This window comes from Lonchura striata, chromosome 9 (genome assembly GCF_050655825.1).
Source record: "Lonchura striata isolate lonStrDom1 chromosome 9, ASM5065582v1, whole genome shotgun sequence".
Lineage (NCBI taxonomy): Eukaryota > Metazoa > Chordata > Aves > Passeriformes > Estrildidae > Lonchura > Lonchura striata.
In genome coordinates this window covers 10,861,988-10,882,218 of record NC_140711.1, presented here as the reverse complement: position 1 = coordinate 10,882,218, position 20,231 = coordinate 10,861,988, and the positions used below count along the sequence as shown (strand labels likewise).

Below are 20,231 nucleotides of genomic sequence, written 5' to 3'. Positions count from 1 at the left end.
TGGCTTTCTATATTCTCCAGAAGTACAACTCTTCATGATTTTCATTTTTGGATCTTAATGGGAAGAGTTCTTTATTCACCCAAGGAAGCCTTCATTCTGCCTATCCTAATCTTAATTCAAAAAAATGCTCTGGCTGTCACTTACGTTGGAGAAGCTTCTTATCCTGTCACAGTCTCTTCTTTGCACATGAAAAGAGAAATATTGCTTATTTGCTACAGCTGCCAAGAAATGCATTTTGAATTAAACAAGGCAATGTGACAGGCTGGGAGCAATCACATGAAAAAAAAAAAAAAAAAGAAGAAGAAGAAGAAAGAGAAGAAAAAGAAAGCACGTATACTGGAAAAATACATCACACCAAGTGTCTTCATACTGGCCTAAAAAGAGATGAGTAAGCTGAAATACAACTTGAAATTATGAAACGTTATGGTGCAATAAACTATATAGCATTATGCTATCTAAAAAAAGCACTTAGTACTTTGCTATTAGCAGAAGCCAATTAGTGATAAAATATCACAGCAGCACATCAAACTGAACAGTTTTCACAAGGCAAGCACTGGACCTGTGGAACTCAGTGTTACCAGATATCCACAGGTCCAAAGTTTAGCAAGTCTCAAACCCAACTCAGGTAAAGAGCAAAACCATGTCTGAAAAAGAATCCTCTGTTTAGGTTTAGGGGATATTTTGCCCAAAGGGAAAAGCTGTCAGTGGAATATACTTTGTATCATGAAATATGGGTGTTTATTTTCTTTGTAAAGCTTTTGTTGTAGGACTTGGCTGTGTTTGTTTGCTATTTCCTGGCTTCTTTGAAATACAAGTAAGTGTTCTTTACCTTTTTGTAGGATTTTTTTTTGTGTCTGTTTTTCATACCTAGGCAATATTTTTACTCCAGCCAGAATTGGTGTGATCCCACATCCTGGAGGTCTCACAGCAGGACCATGGGCATTGGTGGGATGCCCTCAGGGTGCAGCTCCCAGTACTGCTCATTTCTTACAGGTGACAGGCACTGCTCAGGAGCAGCCTGTGAGCAGAGAGCATCAATGACCAGTGCAGGCAAGGTCTGGGCCTCTTGAAACCCCAGCATTAAGTTGCCTTCACGTGGAGAATTCTTGTGGGTTTAGGGGCACAGTGATACTGCCTGTGAGGAGAAAATGTAGGGGTTTAAGGCACAGACCTGGCTGGCATGAACTGGCTTTTTTCTGCTATTTCCTTCTTGCACCAATGGAAGCATCTTGTGCCTTGGGCTTTCCCAGCTTTTCCCCATTCCCAAATAGATGAACCTAAAATATTCATTGCTTTTGGAAATCAACAATGATGGCCAGTAATTCCAATGAAGAGTGGGAATTTCCTCCCTTCCTGATCACCTACAATCTCTTCAGTGTAATATTTGTGGCTGGCTGAGTGACAAGCTCGTGGCAGTTCAAAACCAGGACACAACAGTTTCTGAGATTTTAAAGGCAGAGCAGTGCCTGTCTCCAGCAGCAGGTGGCAATGCAAAATGCTTCTTCGTTGCAGTTAGGAAAAAAGCAGCAACATTCCAGAAAATACTCTTCAAGTCTCCTGGAGTGAAGTTATACAGATTCTGTATTACAGACTGTGTTTGGCCATTCATTATAATTGCACTGACTTTCCTAAAAGTCAGCATGTCCCCAAATCACACTGCTTTCCATAAGAAATTATAGGATGCCAAGAAACAGAAAGTGCCCTTGACAAATTCAGTCAAAGAACAATCAGGCACTAGAGACAGTGATAACTGCGTGCAGCTGACAGCTCAGGCTCTTTGAACAAAATGGACAGAAAGTTTAAGATTCTGTTTGGAGATGGCTTATTCTCCCTCTGATCTTACTAGCAGTCTCAGAGCTGGGGAGAACCCACCAAAAATCAGTGTTCTCACTCAGGTAATTGCCCAGGCCACCCCAGCTCCCAGCTCATCTATGCTGGAGCAGAGCTGCCTGATGAGCACACGTGAGAAGTCCATTCACACCTTTTCTCTTTTATAGCAGAGCAATTCTATCCCATTTCTAAAAAGTTATTTCAATATTGCCTTAATAGATGGCTGTACCAGTGTGAACTAGGAGCCAGGTACCAAACTGTGCTGTTTTAAGAACATATCTGCACCAAAAAAAAAAAAAAAAAAAATATATATATATATATTAAAAGTTGCCTTTTTTTCTGTTATCTATAATGTTGCAAAGAGACCAGCAGCAGTGATGACTGTACTGGGGACTACCTAGATTTTATCTGATGTAAATCTAAGTCCTAATTCCTAGTGAAGAATTACTTTATCTCCTTGACTCCAGAAAGCATTTGTATTCATATGAAAGTAATAAATCTCTCTTCTTGCCTTCTGTTACAGTTTTAATTTAATTGCAGAGAATGAGCTGTTATAGTTCATGTACAAGTTCATTGAGGAGAACTGTGTACAGCATTCTCAATGCAGTGCCCACCGAGTAAAGGTAAAACATGTTGCTCAGGCAACAGCAAGAGACACAGGGGAAAAAATATTCAGGGCAGATGAGAGATGGGAGGCAATATTCATCAAATGAAATAGCATAAATCTGCAGGGAAAGAAAAGTCATAATCAGCTCTCAGATTTTAATCATAGAAAGGAGTCAAAATTCAGCCAAGAAAATAAAATTTTTCTTTGACAGTCCTAGCAGTGTAAGACAAAGTCACAGTTAACTAAATCAAGGCATGATTCAACAACTATTACAGTTTGCTGATGCCAAATGGAGATTGAGGCCAACATGTTTTGTCTGCTTTTGGAAATCAATCAACTCTTTAAAATAAAACTGCTGCAGAAATGTTGGACAGCAATGTTATATTTTGCTAAGCACTTACTCTTCAATACTAAATTCTTTGCTACTATGGTCCATAGTGTCATCTTGCAGAGCTGAAAAGATTGGTACACACCTTTGGTCTAGTTATTGGATGTCCCAATACTTTGATGTGGTAGCTTTAAACCCGTCCTTTGACTTGCATTAGCACAGATGAAGGTCTAATGCACTGGGAACAGAATTTTTAGCAAAAGCTATAAGCTTATCTGGAAAATTCCCACCTTCCAGGAAGCTGTATAAGAACAGACAAGTAAGCAAATGGCAGTAGCACAAAAAGACCTGTGCTAGAGCCATAAGTTTTGCAGAAAAGTCACTTTCACTGCGCCATGAAGGACTGTTTGGGGATCTGTAGCAAGGAAAGCCAGACTACCTGATTGCTGCAAATGACATTTCACAACAGCAAAGACTCTTTGACTTATACACTGAGTTTCAGGTGTCATTTTCAGCAATTCAGGGACAATGTGAGTCCCATTATCACACAGGGAAGCAGTGTTCTGGGTGAGGCATGAGCATCTCTGCTCACTCAGCAGTTTAAACACTCCTTGCTGCCACCCACTGCCCAGCAGATTTCTCAGGCAGGAATGATTTCTTGTCTGAGCAGCTCATTTGTGCTCTTATGCTCACTGAACACTGACCATGAAGCTTCAGTACTAGATATGCCACTGTCCTTAAAAGGGATATTTCTCACAGTCCACCTAATAAGCAATGAAGTTACTCTTTTATGAGAGCTGTCAAATCTCAAAAGTACCAATACAGTACTCATGCAAGGGCCATAGATATCTCTTTATAGATGTTTGTTCATTTATCAGTTCCGTTTGTCCTAGTCAATTTATATACAAGACTACATTATAATGCCCTTTTTTTACAGCAATTTACTATTTAATATGTAAATATTTTAATAATAAAATGAGTAGGTGTTTATCTGAGACTCTGGAATCTGTAATCACTTTTCCAGAAATTTCTGTACAAGCAGAAAGCAAAGGCTGCCTGTGTCCTGTCACCATGCCCCTCAGTAAGACAGCCTTGCATTTGCACAGTGTATTTTTGTTACTTTCTGTGATACCCGAACCTGTGAACTTCTTCCTGAGGTACCATCCTAGGAGTGTCTTTGCCATGGTTTCCCATTTCAGTGTCAGGTGGAATCCTTTACTTCTTTTAAAGTAGATGACTAGCACGTTTACATGCTTCTGTTCTGTGCCACCATCCCAGCTGCTCCAGCACAGAGCACAAGCACAGCACAAGCCTTATTAGCACACCACTCAATTGGCAAGGCCAAATCTAGATTTTTGGAAGTCTAAGGAATCTGGATGCTTCCTACACCTGTGTATCTTTAGAGATTCTTCGTCACACAGGGAGCTTCATTAGATCTTCCCAGTGCTGTACTTGACCTACCTGAGCTGTTGCCTCCAGCCAGCATGGTTGGGCTGACAGAGGATCTCCCCAGCCTGCTGGACACCACAGGGGGGCCTGGAGTTCCATCCCATTCCTGAGCTTTCCCTGGCTCCCTGGAGGAAGCTGTCCCATGATGTCCTCTCTCTTTGTTTTCCAGCTTTGGTAGTGGTTCAGTGCTGTGACTTCTGATCTTCAGCTCATCTAGTGGTTCTACAAAATACACAAGTGCACATTTCATTATAGAGTAACTGCTAAGCATCAACATCATGCAATAATCAAAATACTCTGTACATATCAATCATAAATCCTTTAAGGGCAGTTTATAGCATGGCTTTACTATCTAGGCCAAAACCCTGTAGTTTATGTAGGTTTCAGTACACTTTTTAATTATTCAAAGCACACACCATGAAGCAGATGGATAAAATGTAACATTTCTGTTACAACTTTTATATGCCAGGAAAATAATTTGGAAAATGGTTCCCCACCAAATTGCAGTTTATTAACAATTTATAGAAATACTTGAAATCTTTTCAGCTGTCATTTCATTAGGAGCAAGTTCTTCTTCAGGCACTTTCTAAGGAAGCTCTCTCCTAAGGCAATACTGAGCAAGCAACATATCTGTACTTCCCCTAAACTCTAATAAAAGCACACAATCCACAAAACAAAAGAGCACATATCCATTTTGGGTGTGCCCAGCACCATAACCTAGGGAATGAAATTGCACTTGGTTGGAAAATCCTTGGAGTCAGAAAATTACTTTCTGCTTGCACCACCAAAAGTCAATGAAAAGAGGAGAAATTCAAAACACAGTTGAATGATTTTTTTCAAGTGAAGCTGTGATGTCTGCTTTCTTCATGGCTGGTGATTTTCTGTTATTTTCTCAAGACCCCAATTTCTTTTCTTGCAGGTTGAGCAATGCATGGAGAAATAATTAATTCCTCTTCTTTCCCATCTGTAGCTGTAAAAATTCACATGGAAAACTAGATACAGAAGAAACATTAGATTGCTCTTTAGTTGTAAGAGCTAATTACTGTGTTACTCAGTTATTCAAAGCTCCATTTACCTCATTTTGAAAAAAAAATCAGTTTGTAATTTTATATCTCAAACCCAAAGAGATCCTTACATGATACATTCAGTTCTAGTCACACAGATTTATTAATCAACCCCCTGACGTGCCTTAATTTCTGTATGTATCTACAGTCTTGAAACCCACATTTGATAGAGATAACAATCTTCCCTTCAGGACTATATCAAAAACTTTTAGGGGCTTCAAGGGACTTGGGAAGGTTTGAGATGACCAAGCAAAGAGGAGAAGCCAGGAGCCGCTGAGAGGCAGGAGATGCCAGCAGTTCTCCGAGGGGCCCGTGCTGAGTGGCAGGGCAGGATTTACACTCTGAGCTGCCAATTCCTCTCCCAGTCATCCCCATGGCCAGGAACTGGGGCTGTTCAGCCACTCAGATGACAGAGTCCCAGAAAAGGACCACACTGAAATCACTCTGATTTGCCTGCGGCTCAATTCCCCACAGACTGTTCCCTGTGGTGCAGGGGAAGATGCACTGCTAGACATCTGTGATGGATAGAGACTCCACCTACACACAGCAGTGACAAAATCTGACCTTGTTTTGGGTTCTTTGATATTCCAGTCTGCAGATGATCTTAATGAGCAACAACGCAGTCAGCCTGGGTTTTCCTCAATGAAACATCATAGAGGAGACATGTAAAAATATCTAACTGGATATACAGTGCAAGACGTAATCATTAGTGTATTTCCTTAATTACAATTGGTTAATAGCAAAATTTAATGTTGAGGATATCTTACCACAGCCTTCAAGTAGCAGCAGTGCATGAGAAAATGAGTAAACAACCCTGGGCTGGGAGTCATAAATAGGATTCCGTAACATTTTATGTGACAAAGTCCTTCAAACCTCAAACCTCTTCCATGAACTTCTAGGTCACCTACCTATACTTCATTTATGCAAAAAGACACTGCAGTGAAAATCCAAAGTGTTTGTTTATCCCAGCTGGTAACCTCAGTGGGGTACAAGGTTGAGGAGGAGTCTGTATCAGTATAACACGACATCTGCCTTTCAGGGACCATTGCTAGGAGATGTCTGTGACTGCACAGAGAGACCTGCTAATACAAAAAGCTGTGCAAATCAAGGGAGAGCCCAAATTATTACCAGGATTAGAACTGTTTCAGTTGACAGCATGGTGCTATCAAAAATACTGATGTGTTTCTTCACATAACAGATTCTTGCAATTCTTCAATTATATGTGATTTGTTTTCTTCACACCAATAACATTCACTTCTTTAAGAGACTACTTATCTGGGAAAAGGAAAGATAAAAACAAAGTTTCAAAATTCTTTGGAAATGCACACAATCTTCTTTCCCACTAGTACAGGATGGTGTCTAGATTACAGTTTATTCTTCGCATCAAAATGAAGAGAAAGCCAGAAGACTAGAATGTGTTTTTAGAAAGTAAGAACTGGGCCCTCCAAGTGCCCTACCAAATTAATGTATCATTCAATAGAGTTAATTTACGATGTCATCCAGCTGCTTCTGGAAATGCTGTGACTACCTTAGTGAAAACCTTCTCTGTGTGTGCCTCATTGACACTACTTGAACACCTCCCCTTGAAATTTCACACACATGCAGTCAGCCCTTGTCACAGTGGAAATGCTCTGGCTGAGTGTGTAGCTAAGGATTTATCTACTTCAGTTTACTTAACAGAGAAGCATTTGTACTTGTTGCCTGATAAAAAAGATTTGTGCATTCTTAGTTTTTACTGTCAGCTGAATCAAAGCACAGCTTTTGCAACCAGCTGGAAACTATGGAACTATTCAGACTAAATAAAGATTTGGTTTAAAGTCTAATTTTTTATAAGGTGTAGAAAATCAGTTTTCAGCTGGCTGTCTAGACTTCGTAAATTTACATTCCACTATCCTTTCTTGGGGATTTTCAGTTCACAGTTTATCTGAAAAGTAATATATCTTAAAAATGAAAAGCAGATTGAAACAGATTATAATGTCATGTAGCCCAACACAGGGTCTGAATCATTATTATTTGGTGATCATTATCAGTAAAAATGATACACAGACAGAAAACAACATGTCATGTAGTTTTCTGTAATATTACTTGCCAGCTCACTTGTAAATACAGAAAAAAAAAAAAAAAGAAAAAGAAAAAGGAAATTTTTGCCTCACTTTTACTCAAATATTTTGAGGAGAAGTTTAGGACAATTTCAGCTTCTTTAATTAATATATGGGAATCATAGTCAAGCTCAATTAAAATAAATTAAAGTATCACTCTGCTACTTCTTGTGACTGAAAGAGCACTTCAGTTCCAATGTGCCCAGGACAACTCCAGAATTGCAGAATGCTCCTCTACCAGGTCTCAGCCCATCCCTGGCCCACCTGTTAACTGTGCCAGCCCCTTGGATGTTTTTATCTTGTCAACTACTCCCTGCTGCAAATGTAGCTCCACGGAGCAAGCTAAGTGGCACAAATGATTGTGTCTCACAGAGCACATTCCCTGCCCCAGTTTGGCTCCTGCAGCCTGGCACAAGGCCCTGGCAGAGGGCAGGACATAGCTGTAGTTAACTGTGGGGTGGGGATATTATCATCCACTGAAATGCTAACCAGGACATTTTACACAGAGTAACCCTTTATAAAAGCTACAGCAGGACTTGAGTGGCCACTTTATCCCTATTGATCCCATCCTGAAAACAGCAACTCTTACCATTCAGATATATCTATGTATACAGAACCCTATCTATATATCTTACCAGTCTGTATATCTATGTATACAGAGCCCAGCTGAAAAGTAACAATAGCTCCTGACAGCTCTTTTAATTGTTTTTTTTATTTGGGAAATGCAGAAACATAGGCTGGATCTAGGTTATCTTATGCTGTTAAATACCTTAATTCGGGGGTGGGAAATATCAAAGTTCAGTATTATGCTGGGAGCTCACTGGTGTCCACCAGAAAATCCTTTTGCAGTCAAGTGCTACTTTTTGAAAAGCTGAAATTATTATGGAAAGCATCTTTATTGTTCAATAATTCTTCCACCAAAATGGTACATAAAATTGTAAATTTCAAGAAATAATTCACTGCTTTAAATATTTATGGACAGAGTTGGTTAAACTGCCATAAAGGCACTCAAGTGTTTCAAGCACTTTCAGCTGTCATAGTATTTCAATATGTAAAGATATGAATTTTTCTTATTTATTTCACCTGAATCTCAGACTTTTCCATTTAAAGTATAAGATGGTTGGAATCTCCTATAAAGTATATATTTTACAGATAATTGACATGTACAATCTCCCCTCTAGGAAAGGTCCCCTAATAGCTGTGCACTAGGCAAGGCTGGCACGTGAGCCGTGGTACCAGAAGACTTGAAAATGCTAAAGGAAGTGAGAAACAGAATCAGTTGTAACTTGGACCTAAGAAAAATTAAATTACAGTTGTAAAACATCTTACCCAAACAGCTATCATTCAGATAAGTACAACTGTGTCCAGTCTGACACTCTGTTCTTAAACACAAATTAATTTCAGGTCCAGGTGGCTTCTTAGTGCAATGTTAAGTAATAAAGGGCAGAACCTTTATTACTGCTTGGGGTTTGGGGGAAGAAAGAAAAGCAATTGTCTTAAGGAACTTAAAATGAGGATTGCTCTCTGCCATCTGTCTCAGCTGTGAGGTGAAATGTATAGGCTGAGATCTGGTAGAGGAGCATTCTGCATTTCTGGAGTTGTCCTGAGCACATTGGAACTCAAGTGCTCTTTCAGTCAACCAAGAAGTAGCAGAGTGATTTTTAAATTTATTTTAATTGAGCTTGAATATGATTTCCATTGACATTAATTAAAGAAGCTGAAATTATTCTAAACTTACATACATTATTAATTTATTTCTTTTTTCCTTTGTTTGTTGCAAACCTAAATAAATAATATATCAATCTGGGCGGAGCTTGCATACTGAGGGAAGAAAATGGCCTAAAATTCAGCAGTCACACACAGGTGCAAACAAAGTTTAGATGTCAGCCTGAAATCCTGATCTCCTCCAGCCCCGACAGATGGGACCTCAGCTGCTCTGGGCACAGGGCTGAGGCAGCAGGAGCACAGAGCAGCCCAGGGCACGCCTGGAGGGTGCAGTGCAGGATGAGGCTGCAGCCAGCAGCGTGTGATGGTCAGTGCTGCCTGAGACATGGCCAGGCACAGCTCCACCTCTGCCCCTCCTGCCCAGCCTGTGCCCATCTGACTGAGCCCTTCCACAGGCACTGCGTGTCGAGCAATTCTGAGCCTTCCAGAGAACCCCAGAGTTTCTTCTGTCTGCACCCTAGAGCTTGTTATTTACCTTTACATTTAAAATTAGAGCTGCCTTTTAATGGATTTCCTGATGTGCAGTGCCTTGTCTGATCTGCACAGTTGTAAATTTATCCCAACCTCTCCTAAAGAAAAATAACCAGGTATTAATACCACGTGCAAGAAACATGGATACTCTTCAGTGTTTCAGCCATTAAAAAAAAAAAAAAGAGCATATTATACTGTCAATGAAACCCATAACCTCATCTTTATTAACTATAGTGTTTGTCTATTCTGACTTCATCCGCTTGCTAATTAAGCAGAAGTTTGCTTTGCATATCAATTTTTAATACCCCTTTTTTACAGTTAAGTGAGAGTTGCAGCAGCCAGATCATTCAATTAAAAGCAACTCTGACCTAGTTCCATGCAAAATCAATAGAGAGCCTGAAATTCTCACAAACCATCTAACATTTAGGGAAGACATGGCTGAACTTCTTGGTGTTCATGGATCACGTTTACGTGAACAGTGTAGGGCTTTTTTTTGTTTTATGTGGTGAAATCCAGTGGAAATCACATCATCATGCTACAGACAGCCAAGGGAGAGGAAGAGGGATTGCCAAGGAAAAATGCATTTAGTTGATTTTCTGTGGCTGTCCCAAGCCTGCTAAGTGTGCAATCCTTCTTAGGAAAACAAGACAGGTAAAGAAAAAGCCACAGTACAACTAACTGAAGACTAATAAAATAAGGGATAGATTTATAGCAAAAGATTTATACCATAGATTTATCAACCAAGGTTTTAGAATAAAAATATTCAATGAAAGTTATGAAAGTTATGATGGTTAAAAAAAACAGAATGGAATTCTTTAAGTTTCAGTAAACTTCAGCTGGTGGCATTAGTCCCTTTAAAGACAAATTTTAAAAAATTCACCATTGTAGGACAACATTATTTGATGCCATAGTAAGAGGAAAAATCCTCTTGTATATTGATTGAAACAAAGGAAAACCTGGTTTTACTATTAAATAAGGAAAGACATTTTTCATCCCTGTATCTGTTCAAAAAATGTGTTGGTATGGCACTTGAGGAAAGGATTTAATGTGGAACATGGTGGTGATGGTGGGCTGAAAGTTGTGACTCAGAGGTCTGTTCCACCCCTAATTCTATGATTCTATGATTGATCCAAGATGATCATATTTTGGCATATATTACAGAAGTGATGACAATCATCTGTTTCTAACAGGGCCATCATTACTTCTTAATTATTCATTCTGTGCTTGATCTTTTAATTGTGCCTGTTCTTCTGCAAATCATATCACAGCCCCATCATCTGACCAAAGAGGCCACATCTGGAAGATATGCACTGTACAGACATACTACTAAAGCAACTAAAAGCAGTGTCCTGGGACTCTCAACATTACATCAAATGGCAGACTATTAACAAGTTTTCTACTTAATTCAGACTAGTTACAATTACATAATTAAGCAGAACACTTCATTATGTGACATTCACTGCACTTTTCTATTTTTATCATTTTCCTTTCAGACCTTGGAATGCTGGAAATTGGTGATATGCACTTAGAAAACCCTTAACAGAAGCCTGTGTCCTCTGGTACCGTTTTGGGCAAAATCCTAATTACAACAAGTCAAAGGGAATTCTGCTATTGCCTTCAACAGAGCAAGGGTTTTCCTTGTAGCAGTTATTAGCTGTGTTATTAGCCATCCATGCTGATTGATATGAATGTTTGGAATAGCTGATTATGGGGAGCTGCAAACAATTCTCTTACAGTTTGTGCACCCAAATCTGCTGATAATCCAGATTGTGCTTTCAATTAAAAAACTAAATGTGTGCAATACATTTCATCCCATAGGTGGATATGAACAAGGTATTTGACTGTTTGCAGCAGACAGGATTTAAGTAGGAGAAGGAAGAAGAAGCCTGAAAAGTCTGAGTATGGCAGGCTTGTGAAACTTTGGTTTCACTGCTATTAGCCTAGGTTAATTAACAACATGCATTGCAGATAAGCACAGACTGCCATGCCCACCCTGTACTCTATAATGGTCAAAGAAAACACTTTTAATGAAACCTGTAATGAAAACATGAATATCAGTCTCTGTAAAGGTGGCCCAACTGTTACCTGGTACTTGATTTGAAGGGATGGTACCTACTTTCACTTCTCAGCCCCATTCATTTCACCTCTCACTCATTTTGTTATTCAGGTTCTTAAAATAAGAACTGGTATAACAGAAGGTTATTCAAGGGTGAATCCTTGATCTTTGAATGAGGACACAGGGGTTTGATGGGTCCTGCACACACCCTAGCACAGTATGGCAAGAAATCATAAGGCAAGAGTGAGGCAAAAGAGCTGAAGTATAGAGATATTTCAAGAAAAATGTTTTTGTAGAAAGTTCATGACCTTATGTTTCAAAGCTTCACTTCAAAAACATCAATCTTTCATGGAAGTCCTGACTATACTAAACATGTCAACACTCTTTCGTCAAGTTTTCTGCTGAAAAACAGCCTTTGAACTCTTTCAGGAGTTTGAATGTAAGGTTTTTTCCATTTTATGAACACTTTAATTTCTTCTAAAGAGTATGTTTTTATCCAGATTCAGTAGTAAATGTTAGTCTGAAAATGAAGATATAGTAAAGCATTTGGATTGTGGAAACTGGGGACAAAAATCCTCTCTTTCATATCTGCACATAAAAATATAAATTTCAAAGTTGAAGTGAAAATGAATTATTTCCTGGCTATTTTGTCTATGGTTTAACTAGCTGTATGAAAAACATTTTTATTAATGCATTTCTATTTATTGGCTTCATTAATGAATTAGAAAATTTATCTTTCATTATTAGAACACACATGCCAATTACACAGCTCTCCTTTTATCCAGTATGTTACCTGTAAAAGAGGATCTTGACACTTCCTGGACACTGACCTCATCTGAATTTTGCTGTCTCTTACAGAGCCAGGCACAAGCACTTCATGCTGCTGTGCAGCCTCTATGCCTAGCTCAAGGTCAGGATCCCAAGAAATTTTTGCTCTGCAAGTAAATGCTTAAGATTTCTCCCTGATACAGGATGAAACCTTTATGTCATTCTGTCTTTCTATGCATTTTAACAGAATTAATTATTTTAGACTCTCCCCACTTTCTAATTAGAGGTTTCATTTTGTGAATTGGTTTTATTCTTGCTAGAAAAGCAACTGTGAAGCCATGCCAGCACAGACTTCTGATATTGAGGAAACAAGAATTGCAGATGGTCTCGTAATAGCTCTGGCTGATGTCTGTGCTTGCAAGGCCTTACAATTATTGCCTTCACAAGTGTGCAGAGCAGCTACTGTGGCTGGCACAAGGCTCTCTGTGTTACAGCACATGCAAACGACATACAAATTACACAAACATTGCTGGAGCAGTAAACTAGCTAGAGATTTCCTGGAAAAGGTAGTTTTTGAGTCATGAATTCAAATTCACACACAAAAATAAAGTAATTGCCATCTTCAGTAAAATTAAACACACAGCTTCTCTCTTTCAGATGAGTAGTTACAAGAACAATGGTTCTCCTTACTCATTCTTCAATGCCAGATAAAGTGCTAATTGCATGTTACTGTTTTAACAATAAAATAATTATTAGGAATGGATAATTCTATTCAAAGGAGTGAAAGGAATGTGAACCTTCATATCAAATTGAATGTAAAGGAACCTGATTTTTATAATATGCATTATTATCCTCACAATTATTTCCTCAGTGTTCCTGTACTTTTCACCTTATCTATACCTAGCATGTTTGTACACCCCAGCAATTTCATAGTTTGATATTTGAATCATTTACATATATAACCTAAATAAAACAATTTCTAATACTTAGATTTTTCATATTACTGATAGAGTCTTGGAAGGTGAGAGAAAATTTCAGGGGAAGCACATCTACCTCTCCTCCATTAAGAGCCCAAGACTCTTTATTAGAATATTATCTCTTCTCCCAGGGAACCAATGAAAGCAAATGAGGAAATGGCCTCAAACTGGACCAGGGGAAGTCCAGGTCAGACATCAGGAAGAACTTTTTCACTGAGAGAGCTGTCAAGCATTGGAACAGACTGCCCAGAGAAGTGATGGAATCACCATCCCTGTAAGGGTTCAGGAAATGAACAGTCTGTGGTTTGTTTAGCAAGGTGGTGTTTGGTCAAAGTTGGCCAAACCCATCTTGAAGGTCTTTTCCAACCACAGTGACTCTATGGGTAGATTAGATATTACACGACAAAAATGTGCAGCATATCAGGTGTTCATTCGCTATTCAGTGTTTATATTATTCACTGCAACATCCTAGAAGCCAAAGTACAGAGTGGTTTTGCAAGGAACAGCAGCCTAGGACAAAGAGAGGACCCTCTTGCCACAATTTGTAATGGGATCTCCTTCAGGGATCTTTGGATTGGGTCTTTAAGGATGGGGTTTAAAAAATGAACTTGCTCAGGCAGAAATCAAACCAGTTGTCCCAAAAAAAGTGTGCCCTTTTAAAATGGATATATAAACCACTCAGCCCAAGATATTGAGTATTTGTTACACAGATCAGTAAGGTAAAACCATGTTAAGAAATAAAAAGAGAAGGAATAGGAGTCAGAGATATCAGATTTCAGAAGTGAGCGAATAAACCATGTTCCTCCCTTTACTCCCCACGAAGTTCCCACCACCTTCTCTTAAATCACAGAGGTTCTACAGTTGTGTTGCTGTAAGAACATATAAGGTGTTTAATTAAACCTTTTCCTTTGTAAAGATGCAATAACAGCAGCTCAAGAAATCATTGAATCAGTTTTCAGATCATAATCTGGTGTGCAAAAGTATTTAACAGTGACCTCAAGCAGCTTTTTTAGCTATGATGCAGATATTCCAGTTAATGAAGAAAAAAAATGCAAGTTTTGTTTGCAAAACTATTTTTTTCTCTTGTGATTAATTCTGACGAAACTATTATCTGCTCTGTTTGAAACTTGTGCAGTATTTCACCATCCTAAAGTTCACAGTCCTTGGTTTGGTGGTGGTGGTGTGGTCTGGGTGGTTTTGATTACTTCTCCTAAACAACACAGGGATCTCCTTCCCTGTGATTTGGTTTAAGGGACTTAAATACTATCTCTATACACTTGCCCATGGAAAATGTCAAATGGGGTTCATATAAAGCACAGTTTATGAGCAATGTGCTTTACAATAAACACAGACCTTCCTACTAATAATCTCTAGTTTTACTTTTAGGATTTAACAAACAAAAATGCACTTGAATCCTAATGCAAAGAAAATCTGACTCTTAATTCAGAAAAAGATTCATTTCCAGGTGCAATGCTTGGTTATAAAGAGAAGCTGTGAAATGGCTGGCAGCTCGTGCTCTCAGGCCACTGGCACTGCCAGCCCAGTCATCTTCACCCGACGTGTCTGTGCCAACTTCCTGAGCAGAGGAAATGTAAATAACCCTGCACCCTTCTATTAAACCAAAGCACTTCCATTGCTATCCCCCTTCTTTTTCTTCCTTAGTTCTTTCACAATAGGACCTGATACCCTACCCTGACACCACATCCCCTGAAAAAACCACAGTGAGAAATTTTAAGAAACTGTGTTTAGCAGTTTTGTTGAAGCCAATATAGCTTATGGAAAACATCACCAGATGAAGCATTTCTTGCCATTAAGATTGAGCACCCATAAGTTGGTCATAAATTGTGTGGTCCTGCTTGAAACAGAAAGGCAATAAACTCTCCAATTCAACATCCTGCTGTATCACTGCACCATTTTGAATACAAGCTGTTCTAGTCACAAAGGACACATTTATTTTCTTGAAGCCAGAGACACAGATGGTATAAACTGGAGTACCTCTCCCGATTTCAAATAAAAAGCCGTGATTTATAAGTGCTGAGGATTTGGTCTAAAGGTCAAGATATTTCTCTGGCTTAGAAAGCTCTGTTGAGGGGAGTGGGGAAAATCAATGGCACTTAAAACTGAGAACCTATTATCATTATCCACGTCATTAATTGCAGCACATGTTCCTTTGCTTATTTACAATATCGTGATCTGGGTGCCAAAGGGTGAGTTTAAGGCATTTTTCACCCTCTATTTTTGACAACTTTCAGACATCTCACATCTTACTGTACGTTAAACCTAAAAAGAATGTCTCTTTTTCATTTCTTTACCTGAAACCATCTTTTTCTTGAAATATAACAGAATAACTTTATCTCTTTTTCACCCCTTACAAATTTATTTATTCTTCAGAAAAATAAATTTTATCAAGCAGTCAAGTAATATAAACAGAAGGAATAAATAAATCTGTATACATCAATCAGAGACAGCAGCTGTTTCCAGAAAAAACTGAGCAATTATTTATGAAATTATGTCTTCTTGAATGCTTCTGCATACCCTCAGAATCCCAGGAGGGCCTGATTTCCTGATGAGCCTGAATTGCTGAATTAGAGGATGAGACAATGCCATGGTACCAATTAGCAAAAGTATTGCATATTGTCTCAAAATGCTTGTTTTCTCTTTTAATAACTGCATATAACAAAGACATTCCTTCATCCTAAGCATGGATGAACATCCCACCATCAATGACTTGAATGACTAAATGCCCTTAAAATGGCCATACTCACTTTTGTGTGAGAGCAGCAAGACAGTAAATACACAGCATGTATTTCAATCAAGAAACCTGTGTCCATGGATTTATCTATTGGAAACAAGTTCTTAAACCTGGCATTACCCATGGTGCTAAGAAAGAATGGAATTACTGTCCTGCAATGCAAAATGGGGCAGTGATAGTGGAGCTGTGGCATGGAATTATCATGCTGGGGTGTGCAAGGTGCCACAGGGCTGCTGTGGGTGCTTCCACACATTTCCTCTTTGCATCTTTGCTTTGCAGCTCACTGCTTCCCCTTTAGACTACACAAGCCCAGGTGAAATGTTTTCCTGCCTTTTGTGGGCTTAGCTGAAAGACCTTACTGACACATTATGATTTTCCTTTCCACTTATTCCCTGTAATTGCTAATTGGGGAACAAATGTCACCTTCAACAAGAGTCTCCAGCTAGCTGATCAAGCCCAAAATACTCCAGTGCTAGAGATCTCAGGACTTCTGCGTAAGGACAACAGCAGGCATGGCTGAAGCATCACTCAAGACCACTGAACTGCAAAGTTAATCTTGTTTTTCCCCAGAAATCTGGTTCCTGAAGGATGCTGGCCATATCTGGTCATCCCCATGTGCACTCTTCAGGCATTTTCAGTGCTGTCCCACAACACAGCACAGCCTCCAACAGATCTGTCCCTTAGGGGAGGACAGAACAGCCCAGGTGACCTCGACAGATATGACCTTTGTGGGTGCAGGTGTCCACAGGTCTTGCCCTATATATATGCACCCACAAAGAGCACCTGCAGAAAGTAGTTCTGATGCTGCAACTCCTTGGCTTGCTGATATCTTTGTAGGTTGGAATAGATGTAGCAACATAGCCCTCTTGGGGTTTGACTAAATGGAATTAACTGTGGTAAGATCATATCCTTGCAGGGGTGAACAAGTGTCATTCTCTTCAAAGCTGGTGTTCTCTTCACCTTTTCCTTGGCACTTTTTCCTGCTCCCATTAAAGTTTGCTTTCAGACCTACTTTCAGGATTGTCAAATGAGATGTGACTGTTTTGATCATCTCATTTAATCCCACACACATCATGGCTCATCAGATTACAAAATCTTACTATTAAGGAAATGGATGCTTCTTCAGTGATGGAGAAATCAGTACACCTCTGGTTCAAAGGTTCAGAAATAACTGAAAATATGTAGCTGTTTCATTAGACTGAATATAACCTTCATATTGCATAGAATCAATTGCTACAATGCAGAAAAAGGAACAGAGAATTAGGCTGACATCCCTTTGGATAAAAGTGTGGAAAAAATATTAACCTAGACGTTAGAAATGAGGTAGGCATTCAAATTTTAGTCTCTAATGCTGACTCAGTTGTGCAGTAGTTGAGCAACAGATGTAATGAAGTATCTATAATGGTTTTCTGGCCAGCCTTGTCTTGCAGGCAAGCTTTTCCTCTGTGGGACAACAGAGGCTGAGCAGGTATACAAATGAGAAAGTATGCACACAAAATGATGTCCCAGTATCACCCTCCTTAGGCCAATATTTCTCATCCTAACTCTGACAGAAATACATCAACTGAAATCCTGCCCTGTGCCCCTCATTCTGGACTTGATGCATAGAGACAGAGGTTAAATAGGCCCACATGGGGTGAATTTTCACTTGATGTATTTCCCAAACTCTGTTCTCCATCACACTGTTCTATCTAACACAGAACCCAAAGCTTACTGAGAAACACAGAATGACCTGGATTAGAGGGGACCTTGAAGATCATCTAGTTTCAACCTCCCTGCCACAGGCAGGGATGCCATTTACTAGATCATGTTGCTCAGGGCCCCATCCAATCTGGCCTTGGAGTGCCAGGGATGAGACATCCAATACTTCTCTGGGATTTCTAGCTTCTTGGAAAGCAGCAGCATAAAAAAACAGGAAAAAAAATTTCTACTCTAAGTCTCAGCTGCCAGCAGTCAGCCTAAACTTCTTTTCAACAACTGAGCTACTTCAGCATCCCTCCTCTCCTCACACTATTTGATATGTTTAGATTCTTGATTCAGTACCAGCCAGGAAAAGGAAATGTCAATAATTATCCCAATTTTCAATCGCTATAACTGATTTTTCAAAGTAGCGCATTCATGAATTTCCTCCCTTTATGTGACTAGAAGCTGAAGAGTGAAACTCCACGTAGGCAAACACCAAAGCAGCTCTGAAGCCCTGCAGAGCAGCTTAGGGAAACAAAACCTGAGCTGCATCACTGGTTCTGATCTCACACCCCACTCTCTTGTGCAGTTCATTGGGGTGAAAGTTTGCAGTAATGGCTCAAAACTGGCACAAAGCTCCCAGGAAACTGCGAGGAAACAGAAGCCATAACAAATGGGAACAATCAACATACAGAAAGAAAGGCTAGTCCTGACAAGGATTTACAGGACCATCTCACAAAGAAAGCCTTGGAGCCACACAGAGCAGTGTGAAAAGCAGAGCAGTGTGGATGCACTGCAGCCTCTGCCCTGCTCTGTAGGATGTGGGGATGCCTTCAGGCACAGGATTCCAGTGCTAGTTCCTCATGGAGCACAGTGTGTTTCTATGGTGCAGAAATGACAGAAGCAGCAAATATTGCTCCAGAAACGCTTCAGACCATTCCCTTCCTCTCCTTCTATAAATCCCTCTTTACTGAAGCACATGGGAACACAAACACTCAGGAGTCACAGTGACAACAAAGGGACTATGTGGCTCCACATAGCTGGATCAAGTGCTGTCCTTCAACACCTGCCTGCTGCTGCAGGAAAGGGCACAGTGCAGCAGCCCAAGGACACTTTGCAGTGCTGGTACCCTTTAAATAGTTTACCTCTAACCTCTGAGGACTGACATTGTATTGCACAGGGGTCTGCCAAGGGTTAAGGCACACTGCCATGGGATCCCACATAAACACAGAAAGGATTAAGGAACAGTCAGTGACAATTTGTAATATTTATCTTTTTCACTCTTTGACATTCTTCATGTTCTACACCTTTCTTCAGTTTTCTGTAGGGTTGTCTCCATCTTTTTCTATTTTTTTTGCATAATATTCTACCAATGTTTTTTTTTTTTTTCATTTCTGATTTGGCCTTATTTACTTTTCCTGGTTATTTTCTCCCCACTTTCATAAATAGTTTGTAATACATATTTAAAATGTTAAAAGCATACAAAAGGATTTTTAGAAAACAGGACAATAAGGATCAAGGTTTCTTTAACATATGAGATGAGTAGCCCAGCCTCCTCTGTCTATCACCATGTAAATCATGACATGTAAATGTGTCAGTCTGGTCAAATGCCATGTTCAAATCTCCCAGTTTAGATTCCTTATGGTGGATCATTTCAATGTAGAGTTGAAATACATAAAATTCCAGAGTTTTATGTGTTTTCTATAAATCTTAGAATGTCTTCTACCTCTGCAATATCTGAACACAAACCTGATTCTTGCTCAGGGCAGTAATCCCACAGGATTAAGTGATACTGTAAATACCAGAAAAATTACAATCGGATTAGATGGGCAGTCTGTTCATTTACTCAACACAGCTGTACACCAGAGCCTTTTCACCACTGGTGTCTATAACATGAATGTGTTTTTCTTAAATAAATGAACACAATTTCAATTTCATATCTCTCTTGTTCTTATCATTTGTGGCCAATAAGGAACAGATTTCTACTTGCTAAGGAGCAAAGAGAGTGTTCCTTGAGTGGCCAACAAGGCTGCTCTTGGTACAGATCTGCAGGACAAGATTTAGTTTAAGTTTATCAGTAAGAAGTCCTTTGGAAGTTTTGCATTCAATTTCAGTCAAGTAGAACATAGCTAACATATTCTGAAGATAGATATGAGACAGCAGCACAGATGCTGAAATTTCCCAGGATTTGCAATATTCATGGCAGGAATTTCTCCAGGTTCCAAACTTGCTTACACTGGTGAGAGTACAAACCTCATACGGTAGAACAAGTGTAGCATGGGATTTACAGGGGATTTCTGTTCACTTATGAATAAGAAGCGTATTTAATAATACTTGGTATTACCTGCCAAAATCTCCATAGCATTTCACTGTAATTATTTATAAATGTCACATCACATCCCTCATAATTGTTCCAAATTAC

The 20,231-nt window shown here is 39.4% G+C and overlaps 1 protein-coding gene across 4 annotated transcripts in view; it reads right to left on the bottom strand.

Annotated features, from left to right (window-relative positions):
• The window catches only part of NYAP2 (neuronal tyrosine-phosphorylated phosphoinositide-3-kinase adaptor 2), a 137,022-nt gene that overhangs the window by 31,772 nt on the left and 85,019 nt on the right, over positions 1 to 20,231 (bottom strand). For all 4 annotated transcript variants that reach the window (XM_021553646.3, XM_021553645.3, XM_021553647.3 and 1 more), the window contains one exon: positions 4,227 to 4,436. In XM_021553646.3, coding sequence (XP_021409321.1) covers positions 4,227 to 4,436 — 210 coding nt within the window. The remainder of the gene's footprint in view (positions 1 to 4,226; positions 4,437 to 20,231) is intronic.